Genomic DNA, 13,243 nt, shown 5'->3' on the forward strand with positions numbered 1-13,243 from the left:
GGGTGTGTAAGGAGACACTCGCGCTTCAAACCCAAAAGGAAGCGCCGTCTCGCTGGCTGACGGAGGTGACGGGGTTCAACCTGATGCTTCGGCGTTAGTTCCCTGTAAGTTTTCTTTCAGGTTGCATCTTAATCAACTCGGAGCATCTCTTAAACCTGCCCCACGAACGAAGGCCACCTGCAAAACCACGGCTCGTACCGCGAGTGGGTTAGAGACAACGACTCCGACCACAGAGCGCGACACAATCATTTCAGAAGAAACACCGAACGCGCTTCAGAGGCCGCGGTGAAGGACGTGCGTTTGTTTCAGTGACAGCGCAAAGTGGTCCCAGCTGGTCCTACCACGTCAGGGATGACGTGCTTCCAGGAATCCAAACTATTCACCGGAAGAGCCAGCGCGGGTCAGGACGTGTTCCCGAGACCCCGGCGGCGCCCACCTGCCATCCACTCGATGAAGAGGTTGTAGTTGCTCTTCTCGCACGTGGCGCCCAGCATCCTGATGACGTTGGGGTGGCTCAGGTGGCTCATCATCCTGATCTCCTCCCGCAGCGCCTCCACCACCTCCTCCTGCTCCGCCGACGTGTTCCTGATGTACGTCACCTGTTCCAATACACGTGTTACACAGCTTTGCACCGCGGCGAGTTTCTGGGCACAGTGTCCACGAACAGGCTGATCTCAAACGGACACACCCCCGTGAGCCTCTACGTTCACGGCAGACGGCACTGAGGCTCGGGCGGGCGACCCAGGACCTTACAAACCACCTAGTCAAACTCTCAGGTAGTGAGAATCTAGCTTTAGAAGCCGTGAAGTATCGGGAAAAGGACCCCAAAATGGGACCTGGCCACACCTCCAAAACTGTCTGAAGACAAAGTAAACAGTGAGCAAAGCTCAGTCCTGGGAGAAGAACCGAGTGACTTAAAAACGAAGCGGTGTGCTCCTTCTGTCGTGATCAACACGCTCACTATAGAAAGTGAACCAGAGAAACCCCAGGGAACGAGCGCGGGCCGCGCACTGAGGGGCAGAGGACGCCACAGCCCTCTGGGCAGGAAACACAGGCCAGACCCCAACAGGCCGCGTCCGCTGCTGCCCCCTCACCACGCTCTCGCCGTCAGACGGGGCTCGGATACGTTGGCAGAATCACCTTTGAGAACTAAAGTATCTACACGCAGGGACACTCACGCGTCATGGTTGTGATTTTAATCATGTCTGACCTCACTAGACATTTACCTGTTTAACAGCCATTAAAGTTCCAGTCCCCACGTCCTGAGCCTGGTAGCAAGAAGAAAAGGCCCCGAGGCCGATCTGCTGACCCTTCAGCCACTCCACGTCTTCCCGGTAGGGCAGCTTTGCTTTGGTGTGTCCCGGGAGGGTCTCTGGGGTCTACATGGCAAACGAAAGCATCATGTCACCGTCACGTTAAAAGAGGAAGGCTGTGAAATTAGCCTGGCCAAACACTCTTCTTGTTCAGTCTGGCTTCCCAAGCTACCTAGGGACAGTGCTGGCGGCCAGTGGCCAACGCAGAAGGGGCCACCTTGAATAGCACCAGCCAGAAACGCCCTGGGAACAGGCAGCATTTCTGTCCCGACAGCGATACACACACTGACAGGTTCTAAGTGAAAACCTGCTTCTAACGGCGAACTTGTGTTAAAAGCAGGTTTCTGAGCCGAGTGTGCGTCGGCCCCGCCCAGGACCCCCGTGCCGCCGGAGACTGCGTACTCACGTCCGGCTGAATGATGATGACGTCGTCCCCGCTCCCCACCTGCAGCTGCGGCACAGCTGGCAGGGCGTCCTGCGAGGCCGAGGCGGCCATGGCGGCTGCGAGGGCCTCCTCCTCCTCGGCCTCCATCTTCTCCTTGCACTGCTGATTGTGACTCACGTCGTCTTTGTAGGTGTCGTCGCTGTCGCCCTTTTCCGGGGAGAGGACGGCCACCTCTGACTTAAAAGTGACGGTTGTGCCGCTTGAGGGCAGAGACGCTTCCAGAAGGTCCTCGATACTGGAACTGAGCTCCGCGTTGACATCCAGCCTGCGTTTGTCTTCTACGGGGGTGAACACCGACCTGTCGCCGGGGATGAGGGCACTGCCGCCACCGCCGTCCTCGCCCCGGCAAGGGCTGTCCCGCGCGAGCACCGCGCTGCGCTTGGAGGCCTCCCCCGGCCCTGCTGCCCCGCCTGCGGGGGGCCGAGACGGCTTTGGCCTGTGCACAGTGCTGGAGGGCAGGGGTCTGGACTGCGTGAAGATCGGGGAGAGCTTGTCGGGGTCTCTGTTTTCGGAACAGTTTCTCTGGAACTGCAGGGAGAATTTGCGCTGAGTCTGGGGAGACGTGGAAGGAGCCCGGCAGGGAGCAAAGCCCTGAGGTCTATGCCTGGAGACCTCCGTGCCAGAGGGCGCGGCAGGGGCGGACGCGGACGGGGGCGACAAGGCTAGGGGTGCGCACTGGGCGTGATGCGCGAGAGGGGACGAGGCCAGGCACTGGCTGTGGGGTCTGCCCTTGGTCTGCAGCACCGGCTTCGGCTGCTCCCCTGCTGCTGGGCCTGGAAGCCCCGCGGAGATGCTGCCCAGCCTCTCGAACACGTCCTCCAGACCGGCCCGCAACAGCGCAGCCCGCGGGCCCCTCCCCGCTTCCTCAGAGGGGTCTGGGCGCTCAGGGGCACCGCTCTCTGCAGCTTCTGGAGAGCCGCTAGGGACAGACGCCTGCAGAAAGCTGTCATGGCGGCTGTCTGGCACGTCGGCGGCGCCCAGCTGCAGGGCCTCGGCAATGTCCACCTCGTCTGCGATGGCCACCAGGCGACGGCGCATCCTGGTAAAGTGGGTGGAGCTGGACACGCTCAGCATTTCCAGCAGTTTGGAGAAGACGGGGGGCACAGCAGTGACCATCCTCGCGGAGCTCAAGTAGATCCTCCGGGACAGCCTGCCCACCATGGAGTGGGGGTTGTCGATGGACTGCAGGGCAAAGCTCAGGAGCGACAGCAGCTTCTTATACCTGCGAGGGAAGCGCACTCAGTCACTGCACAGTCAGAACGACCGCAACACACACACAAGTGAACAGGAGACGGTGCTAATGCACAGCCTGTACACTCCAAGAAAAAAATCTCAGTAACTAGCCTAGACTTCAGGTCTTTACGTCAGTCAAATACCAGTAACGACAGACACTCTGCGCTGTCTGAGTCTTTCATGAACCCGGAACGTGTCGTCCCTGGGGGCTGGGGCACGCAGGGGGCAGGCGGCAGAAGAGAACACGGTGCAGAAGGAAGTCACCTGACATCAACGGGCTCGGCTGGGGACGTGTCGGTGCCGACGACGTGTGGGTAGAACTCTGCGGGGAACTCTAGCAGCAGCCTGTCGATGAGACAGAGGCGGCCCAGGAGCTCCTGCCAGTTGCTGGACTCAGTCTGGTTCCCCAGGATACAAGTTAAGACGAAATCAACGCCACCAATGCCAATGGACCCTATACAGGGAAGGTCCAGATAAATAACTGACACACAGGATGTTAAAATTTAAACCAAAACACGATCAAATGTCAAAGGCCAACTACAGTACGAGTTACATCGGCTTCGAGATTTCTCTCTTAGGTTCATGTTCTATTTCTAACGTTCACTGAGGGAGCCAATGGACAGAGCTACTCTGAAATCCCTGCGTGCGGTCTCCGAGGTGATGCGATTAGTCAGTCTGCTGAGGGCAGTGATAAAACACGCTGTTGGTTCTAAGTGAGACGTTATTACCGGTTTTAAGGATTTCTCTGCCGACCGCCAGCTCCCCCGCTTGGCCCCTGCAGAGCTCCAGCAGCGTCGAGACGGACAGCTGGCTTGTGCGGCTGAAACAAGAGGACGCGGCGTCAGACCCGCTCTTGGATAAGAGACCCGTCCGAGGAGGGCAGTGAGGCCCTTGGTGCCTTGGGAGCAGGTGGGGCAAACGTCCCCAAGACCGTCTCCTCTTCTCCCACTGAAACCGCATTACCAGCCTCACTACGAACGACATTCATCAGAGGTCTAATTTCATAAGTTTTACCTTGTCCTCTTCGGTAAGCACAGGATCTTCACTACTGGTTCTTAGCAAGTACAGATCTCAGTATCAAACCAGACAAGCTAAAAGGCTTCTTTTCACTAGCATATCTTGTTAAAATAAAAGAGTCCGATGTTTTGACTTCTGACTTTTCACTTAAGAATCTCTTGAAGTAAAAACAAAACCTTCCCAACCCCACCCTTTATGTTCTGTTCCGCAGCAGAATGAGTTCCAAACACCAGAACCTCTTCACAGCATTTCTTAGGATGGTCGATGAAGTGACCGGGTAACCGCCCTAAGCTTAAAGTTTTAGAAAGCCAGAAACACAGGAAATGCCCCGTGGGCGCCCAGGCCTCGGAGCAGCACTTGTTCTAACGCTGAGGAGTGCCCGAGCGTCCCATGCACGTCACAGACCGCTAGCTCGCCCCCCATGTGGCAGGTGCCCGGATTCTCTCTGAGCGACGAGAAAGCCTCCAATGCCAGTGCAGGCAGAGCGGGAGCCGCAAGGTGGCAGGCAGGACGGGACGAGCCAGGACTCGGACAGGAGCGGTCCGTGCGCCCCTCCACTGTCCCCGCCCCTCGCTTCCCCGGCCCATCTCTACCCTGAAGGAGGCGTATGCTTGCTCCTCGTCGGTTTTTACGGATAATGCAGGGACACATGGAATTGACATGAACCATCATGATCAGAGTAAAATGCCATTACACAAAAATAACAGAATTGGTTTTTGGGGGGGGGCTGGGGGTTCCCTGATAATAAGGCAACTAGGTACAACGATTCCGCTGGTCCCTGTCCTGTGTGACTCAGCCTCTGAAATGACATGACACCTCCCAGGCAGGGGTGTCAGCGGGACTTCTGATGGAGCCACCCCCTCGCGGCCAGCTCGGGCAGGCCTGGCCTTCTCCGCCCCGTCCCGGGGAGCCGCGCTGTATCCCACGCACCGGCCTTGCGGCCCAGCCCGCTCGCACAGGGGGGCCTGAGGCGGCCCCCAGCAGGGCCCTACCTGTGGGCGTCGGCACACTTGACCAGGATGGTGTCCACGACGGGCCGGAGCAGCCGCTGCAGCTTGGTCCTTTCCGCCAGGCTGTGGCAGGGGGTGTAAGCCAGCATGGCCCTCAGCGTTTTCTGCGGGGGAGCGGGGGCCCGTCAACGGCACTGGGGACGTCGCCGCCACGAGCCCCCCTGAGACTGCTTGGGGAACAGCCAGTGGCAGGGCTGGCATACGGCCCGCGAATAAAACAGGAATCCGGGGTGCGAATTAATGCACACGTGGATGGGGTAAAAAGGAACTCTGAATTATTTCTGCCATTTTTTATAGTCTGGAGTGACTTCAACATTGGAAATTAAAACTGTTATTTGAAAAAGAAAGTAAGAACAGGAGCCAACCCAATGGAGCCCCAGTGGCCCGAGCAGCGGGGGAGCGGGCGGCGTGCCAAGTGCCGGGTGCCATCAGGACAGTGGGATTCGCGCGTGGCCCTCCCAGCACGCTACAGCCATGGCCAGAGCCAGGCTCCCGCATCTGCTGGCTGCACGGAGCTGTGTGAGAGGCTGTGCCTTTTCTGCGGTGCATTCTTACTACTTGGGGGTAAGTGTCCTGATATCCCCAGGAACTCTCAAATGTTCAGCGGGGGGGGGGGGGGGTAAGGGGGCAGAACTCCAAGGCCAGGACCTATCTCTGTCACTGGGGTCTTGTGGGAAGAGGCCGGGGACGCTGCTGAGCACCTGCAACACACAGACAGCCCCTGCCGCTGGCTCATCAGTGCTGAGGCTGAGAAACCCTGGTCCCAGCTCTGTTCTGTACTCAGAGTGGAAAACGTCAAATTAGCCTCCAAAATTACAAACGGCCTCCTCATCCATCCATCCCACTCACAAAAGGCAATGTCTAACGGGCTAAGCTAGAAAAACAACTCCGTGATCCTCGGTCATGGGACGCTTTTCCATGAAAAACTACTGATTTTCCATTTGAGAACATTAATTAGAGGTCAGTTCTTATTAACATCTACTAATAGCAAATTAAAAAAGAATCAAAGTAACTGATTACTTTGCTATCACCTGAGAAAGTATTTTTAGTTTGGTCAGGTGGAAGATAAGGAAAATGTAAGATGAGAACAGCAAGACGTTGCTCCAGTACATAATAAGAAAACTGGGACAGATGAACGTAAGAAAAACCCAAATGAACCGATTAAACAGGAAATTGCAAAGTCCTGGGGTTATGGAAGGAAAACAAACTTCGGATTTTACAAAATTAAACTGGGCGACGGTTTTCTGGATCTCAACAGCGGTGGCTATGAACTATCACCCCACCGGCCACCCCGCAATGCTGTGGGGATGGAGGAAGCTACTTACTAAAGCAGCAACGTACACTTTGTACACGGGGTCGGCGCAGACCATGGACAGGGCGCTGCAGCAGGCGCCCACCACGTCTGCCGGGGCGCTGGGCGGCGGGGGCCCCGGGGCGGCACCCCCCGAGGGCCCAGGGCTCTCCCCGTGGGCCAGCAGTAGTGCCCCGCTGACGTCGTGGGACAGACGCCTGAGCGCCATCTCCCGGACGCTCCAGTTTCTAGAAAACAGGCAGCCGACGAGTTCCATTCCAAACACCTATAATCAAACACACACCGTGAACCCGACGTGAAGGAAAAGAGATGAACCAGAAGCGTTCTGAACTAGGCGTGACTTTTTCCTGCCAAAGGAAAACTGGGCACTGCTTGGGCCTTCACTGTACTACAGTTTCAAATACGTGTAGCCACTTGAAAATCCTAGGGAAGGGCCTGGCTGCTGTGGCTCAGTGGACTGAGCGCCGGCCTGCGAACCAAAAGGTCGCTGGTTTGATTCCCAGTCAGGGCACCTGCCTGCATTGTGGGCCAGGTATACAGTTGGGGGTGCGCATATCGATGTTTCTCTGCCTCTCTTTCTCCCTCCTTTCTCTCTCTCTGAAAATAAAGTCTTTAATAAAAAACAGGATACACTAAACAATGCAGTCCCAAAATTCCAGTTTACTGAGGGTAAAAGCATCCAGCGGGTGAGGAGGCCCAGGAATGGAAGCTGTCCTTATAAAAGGAGACGCCCGAGATCAGGCGAACACTGTGCACTGGCTCCTGTTCCCGTGCTCAGCACGTGGGCACCCGCACAGGCCGTGCGCCGCGGGAGGGGAAGCCGCAGGGAAGGGATGTGACAGGCTCGCAGCCGGGCTGGCATGAAGCCGGGGGTCCAGTCAGCACTGAGGCGCTCGGCGTCTGTCTGGGCAACGTGTGTGTCCCTGAGTTCAGAGACGTGGTGGAAGGTCAGGCTCTGCCACAAGCAGCTCAGCAGTAGCACCCAGGGTGAGGCGGACGTTCCCCTGGCGTGAGAGTCACGGTGGGGACCGAGCTGAAGCACTTTCCTAACTTATGACAACGGGGGACGACACTGACTGGTCGTAGCTGCCTCGAGATGTGAAGAGCGCGATCGCATACCTGGATCCACGGCTCGGCCAGGTCTCTGTACGCGGGCGGGACCTGCTGAGCGCCGTAGTGGGCCAGGCTGAAGCTGCCCTCCGGGGCGCGGCATGGCGGCTGGGCGGCCGGTGGCGGGGCCGCCCGCAGGGAAGGCGCAGCGTCCACAGGGCTGGACAGCTCGTGACTGCAAGGAAAACCAGCAAGGTCCGCTGAAGCCGTGGACGGAGCGGGGCAGCACTGTGAGGACCTCTCACGTTTACCTAATGCGCCCACGTCACTCGTGCCAAACCATTACCTGTAGAAGTCGTGGGACCTCCACTTAGACCTGCAGAGGGGACATATCAGAGGCTCTCTGTTCCTTCTGCACTCCTCTGCCCCTGCGGGAGAGAGACAAGCGTGTTACATGTAGTCACTGTGCGTCACCAAGCGCAGGGCTGGTAAAACGGTCCATGCACTCATGTGTAAACCTACTTTTGCCCGCCCTACATACTTCTCTCACTAACCCCTCAAAAGCCGCGTAAAAATCCTAAACAATGTGCAGTTGACCCTGGAACAATACAGGGCTGTGGTGCTGATGCGCCCCCACGGCAGTGAGAATTGGGCACTGTGACTCCCCGACCCTTCGCGCGAGGACCTGTCGCGGACGGGGCTCAGGGCTTCTGCACACAGGTAGCCAGCACGTCCAGGGCCTGGGCACGGCCCGCTGGGTCTGTGCAGCAAGGGGCTGGGCGGGGGGGTGGGGGCGCACAGCACCAGCACGCAGGGACCCCCGCGTCACGGAGCCGCCATAGGGGGGCCGGGCACCTACAGACGGACATGCAGTGGTGGTGCAGCTTGTTCCGGCAGCCGTCCTCGCACACGGTCAGGCTCTCCTCATCCAGCAGGCCCAGCAGGCAGATGGGGCACAGCTGCTCCTCCTCGTCCTTCATGCTGCGGGGGGGACGGGACAGCGGTCAGTGCGGCCGACCAGCCGGGCGCCTGCAGCCAAGTGGCTTCGGGAGCATCCCATGCGCAAGGGCTGAGAGACGCCCACTTCCCCTACTCATGAGCCGCACTCACGCCGGAGCCGCCCCCACCGTGGCCGGTCACAGGCCCGGGGCTGCGCCGGCCTCCCTCGCTATGCACACGAGCTGGGGTCTAGACCAGTTTGAGAGAGGTAAGCACCCCAGTTCTGCTCAAGCCCCTTCTGAGAGACTGAGCCCTGCGCCCGCACACTGCACGCCGCCCATTCCAAGGCCATGGGCCGGCGGGACCCTAGAGCTCATCGGGTCGGCAGCCCAGGCCTGAGGCCCATTTCCAACACTTCTGCTGGTGCATAAACTGGCCCAACTCCCCTAAAAACCAGCCCAGAAACACGCTGCGTTGTTCGTGCACACGACCCTCGTCTAGGCTTCCAGGGCTACGGCTTAAAGGAACAGGTGATCCAGACAGACGTAGGAACGTTCACCGCAGTGTCAGCCAGGTGACACCAAGAGGTGAAAAGACGGCACGCCCAGTCATTACGGAGTCCTTTAAAAGGACCAGAAACCTACGAAGAACAGCACAGAATGCTATCCAGAGCACGCTGCGTGCTGGAAAAGCACACGGTGCGTGCACACCAGAAGGGAGGTGGGCGCTGCCCAGACGGCTGAGCCACAGAAGCAGCCATGGCCGAGTCCGCAGGGCCGAGCAGGGATCTGTCACAGGGTCCCCGGGGCCCAAGCCGCCTCTCAGCACCTCACACCTGCTGGAGGCCTCAGGATTGTGAGTCCGTTCTTATCAGCCGCAAGGTGAAGGGAAGGCTGGGGCGTGACAGCCAGCTGCTGCGCCGCTTCCTCACGCCTCCCTGTCTGCTAGGAGGGCGGGCTTTCCCACGGTCTCGCCGGCGGGGCGGCCGGAATGAGGACTCCCTGACAACCCCTGTGCAGGATGCGGTGACGCGACCCAGTCAGAACTGCAGACCTTCTTCCCGCAGCCCCCGACCCACTGTCTGCACCACGTGACACCACCGCCTGGGCCGTGGCTGCGGGGACACGTGTGCGACGCAGCAGGTGCGTGACACCGAGGGAGGACTGGTCACCCCTCTCGTGACCTGGGCACTGTGTCCTGCTATTTAAGGTGCCATTCTCAGCGCTGCAGTTCCCAGGACAGAATGTCTGCACATGTGTAGACATTCACGCATACATGCACACACACACACCCTCAGATGACCTTTAACATGTCTGACCTTTGCCTTTAACTTGAAAGCCAAGATGCAATGGTTTCAGAGCAACTTAATGTGCAGACATAAAAACTGCCCCTAAGATTAAGAAGCACCAACGTTCTCAATTCCTTAGGAAACACCCACCTGTTTTCTGAACTGGACGTGGACGTGCTGGGTGACGAGGAGGCAGGCGAGTGGGACATGCGGGAGACGAACTTCTGGATGGTGCTGCGGGACGGGGCCTTGATCCGGGAGCTGCGCCTGCTGTGGTACTTCTGGAACAGACTCTCCACCTGACCCCAAGAAAGGACAGTGGCAATGACGCTCATGCGCAGGACGAGCCAAGCGTTCTCGAGGCTGGATTATTTGTCATTTGTTTCACAGACTTCGCCAAGCCAACGTCAGAGCTTCGAAACTCAGAGTGCACACAGGTCACGAAGGGCAGTGTTTTTACAGCTGGTCAGGACTGTTTTCCAGTCCAGAAAAAAACACTTATTTGCCAATGAGCCGTAAGGGAACGATTTATACGCCACACCTTCACCATGACCACTGCACACTTAAATTCAGAGCTCACAGAACGGTCTTAGAAACACACGAGAAACGGCTGCTGACGGTTTTGGTGGGAAGCCTTTGCTGAGCCTCACCTCGAAGTTCTTCAGCGTCTTCCTCCACAGCACGGGGTCGGAGGGCTCCAGCTGGAACACGCGCAGCATCACGAACAGCAGGTGGATGCAGAAGGCCCCGCGCCCGCAGCTGCAGTTCTGCGGGCACAGACATGGCGGCTCTATTACAGCGCCTCGGTCGGTCGCTTTTTAGAAAAATCCTGAAGTTTATGACACTGAGGTTTCTAGGAATTAACACGGGAGGCAAGTCTACAGCTCTCTCCCCAAATTCGTCTCCTACTGCGGTGGATTTATTCAGTAGGTCAAGTGTGTATTCCAATGGACACTAAGTCCTAGTGAAAACCTTTATAAATACATGTAAAATATTTAGCCCAAAACCTACTTGAAACTCGCTGTGGTTTATGGAGTTTCAGGGAGCAGTGGTGGAAGAATGCGAGCGTGTCCCGGCCGCCACGTCTGCGCGCGCGGCCACCTACCTGCGGCCCGATGAACACGCGGTACTTGTTGTCCGGGCTGTCACCGCCCACCAGGAAGGAGTTGGGCCCGACCTGCTGCAGCAGGTACAGCCGGGCGCGCATCACCTTGCTCACGCGGCGGCTGGTCTCCTCGGGGCTGTACGGGGAGAAGCCGTCGGGGGAAGGGGCTCTCCGGGGGGGCGTGGTCCTCCCGCTCTGGAACTTCACAAAGTGGCGTTTGTTAGCAAGCGCGCCCTCATCTCGAGAAGCAACAATTGCCCAGAACAGGCCGCGTCCGGCTGCGCAGGGCCCTCCAGGGTCTGAAGACGCACCTTGGGGCGAAGCGCCCCTTGCAAACGTGCTCCCCGAGAGGGACCTCCCATCTCAGTCCCCCTGCAGCCAATGACAGCTCTTTGGCCAAGAGAGACAACCACGTGGTAAGGCTACAAAGTGTAAATATTCGAGTGCTTTGAGAAGTGCCAGGTAAACTGAAGAAAAGGCACATGAAGTTCCCCTCGTAAGCTGGGGAAGGGCTGATTCCCCCTGAATCTAAACAGCACTTCCCGGCTCCCACGCGAGGTGCGCGCTTTCGCAGCTGGTTCCTCACAAACATCCTGGCGGGTGGCTCCTCCTGACTAAGCGTCTCCCCAGAGGTGATGGACTCTCTGGGGGAGGGTGACCTACGCCACTCTGCGGGCTCCCCAGAACTGGGTCTCTCTAGAGAGGCCCCAGGGAAACTCTGGTTGTCTTCGGTGCCTAACGGAAGGGTCAGTGCTGAGAAGTGGTGGAGGGAACGCGGGGGCTGGTGGCCCCGGAGGCGGCACAGGCTCCGGAAACCCCATCGCTCAGCGACCCCACCCCTCCACACACACCCAAGGGAAGCGGAGGGGCCGTCCGCACTCCCAGGGCACACGCGTCCACATGTGTCCATGGCAACACTGTGCACAACAGCCAGAGCATGGCAACACCCCAACGTCTGTGCACCGATGATGTGCACCCACCCAAGAGACTCGCCCTGCAGCTCAGGGTGAGTGGGTGCCAACGAGGTCGCACGTGGAGCGCCTCACGTGCACGGTGCCGAGCGCAGGAGCCGGTCACGAGCGCCCACACACATCGCGGCCCATTTAGAAGACTGTCGGGACAGGCAGGTTCCGTGTGGGGTCAGAAACAGAGCAGTGGCCGCCTGGGGCTCGGGCAGGACTGGTAACGAGTCTGGGGCTTCTTTGTGCGGGAACAACACGAACTGAGATTTACTGTAGTGACAGGTGCGGCTGGGCAAACACACTGAGACCCAGGCCCTGCGCGACCTCAGCGGGCCAGTCGTGCGTACACAAATCCTCTCTCAATGAAGCCCTTGCTTTTTAACACACAGTACTGGAGAGCAACAGAAAACACAGAAACAAGCACACACGCACGTGCCCTTCGACCTGCTGAGCACTCGGATGATGGATATGATCAATGTCCACCAGGAAGGTTTTCTGCACAGTCTCTTGGTAAGGAAAGGTATCTAAGGAATGTGTTAGCGTGCGGTTCATTAAATAAACTGTGATTGATCCAGATGACACAGCGCTATGCAGCTGCTGCAAAGCATGGGGGTAACTCTGTCTCGTTGCTGCCCCATCGGCGGGCAGGGGTGCAATTCCCTGCACACCTGTGGCCGACACCTGCTGGGCTGCCTGGGCAGGGAAGTGTCAGCCACAGGAACACGTGCTGACTTCTAAGAGCCTCTGTGTGGGGGCTTGCCCTCTTGAAACCCCTTTTGTTTTGTAGGGAGCTGGGGTGGATGGGCGGGGCTTAACAGAAATTTACTGTCTCGAGGTTGCTGAAATGACCGTCCACGCGGGTCCCCCCAGGAGGGCCACGAGGGTGAGTCCCACGAGGGCACTTCCTGTGGAGACCTGGCCTCCTCACTCCGGGGCACTGCAGGGCCAGATGGAAGCCACCGAGCTACGCCCGCCCGGGGTGCAGACTGACCTGGTTTTAAGTCAGAAAGGAGCTGCCTTACAGGTGCGCTGACGTAGAGCCAACACGTGCCGCGGGGCACATCTGGCTCTCCTGTAACAATCTCCCCTCACAGGTCATCTCTGGAGGGGTTCATAGGCTTTAACGACCTCTGATCCGAGGGCCCCAACTGCCATCACCCTTCCATCCTCTCACGTGCTCTTCAAGGCTGGAAAGTCTGTTGTAACTTCGCTCATAAAGAGGCGGCTATCTTTCTGCAAACCTCTGAGACGGCTGGCGTGGCTGGGTTCTCCCTGACGCCTCTGCAGTCTGCCAGCTGCGACGGGAAGTTCAGGTTAAAACACACATGTGCTCTTGGAGGTCGCGCTGTGGGTGGTCTTTGTGCGAGGCTGTGACGACACATGAAGCCACATCGGCAGGCTCCCTGCTGGCACGGCGAGGTCGGAAGGGCAGAGCCCACACGCTCCGAGCACCACTTACCCAGGAATAGCTCAGTGCCACCACGTCCGGGTCCTCTGGAGATGCAGCCCGCCCACAGGCTCACATGTGTCACCAGAGCACGTAAGAACAGAGCCACATCCGGTAACATC

At 58.4% G+C, this 13,243-nt stretch overlaps 1 protein-coding gene across 1 annotated transcript in view; it reads right to left on the reverse strand.

Moving 5' to 3' along the window:
- Window positions 1–13,243, reverse strand: part of MAP3K1 (mitogen-activated protein kinase kinase kinase 1) — a 51,649-nt gene that overhangs the window by 9,233 nt on the left and 29,173 nt on the right. Inside the window, exons 4-16 of the mRNA XM_090276106.1 lie at window positions 10,713–10,913; window positions 10,258–10,374; window positions 9,758–9,906; window positions 8,240–8,361; window positions 7,727–7,808; window positions 7,450–7,615; window positions 6,344–6,595; window positions 5,001–5,122; window positions 3,720–3,811; window positions 3,256–3,445; window positions 1,720–2,980; window positions 1,227–1,379; window positions 437–599 (exon numbers count right to left, since the gene is read on the reverse strand). Of these exons, the coding sequence (XP_090132232.1) occupies window positions 437–599; window positions 1,227–1,379; window positions 1,720–2,980; window positions 3,256–3,445; window positions 3,720–3,811; window positions 5,001–5,122; window positions 6,344–6,595; window positions 7,450–7,615; window positions 7,727–7,808; window positions 8,240–8,361; window positions 9,758–9,906; window positions 10,258–10,374; window positions 10,713–10,913 (3,070 nt within the window). The remainder of the gene's footprint in view (window positions 1–436; window positions 600–1,226; window positions 1,380–1,719; window positions 2,981–3,255; window positions 3,446–3,719; window positions 3,812–5,000; window positions 5,123–6,343; window positions 6,596–7,449; window positions 7,616–7,726; window positions 7,809–8,239; window positions 8,362–9,757; window positions 9,907–10,257; window positions 10,375–10,712; window positions 10,914–13,243) is intronic.

Source organism: Furipterus horrens, unplaced genomic scaffold (assembly GCF_987537825.1).
Source record: "Furipterus horrens unplaced genomic scaffold, mFurHor1.1.pri manual_scaffold_5, whole genome shotgun sequence".
Taxonomy (NCBI): Eukaryota; Metazoa; Chordata; class Mammalia; order Chiroptera; family Furipteridae; genus Furipterus; species Furipterus horrens.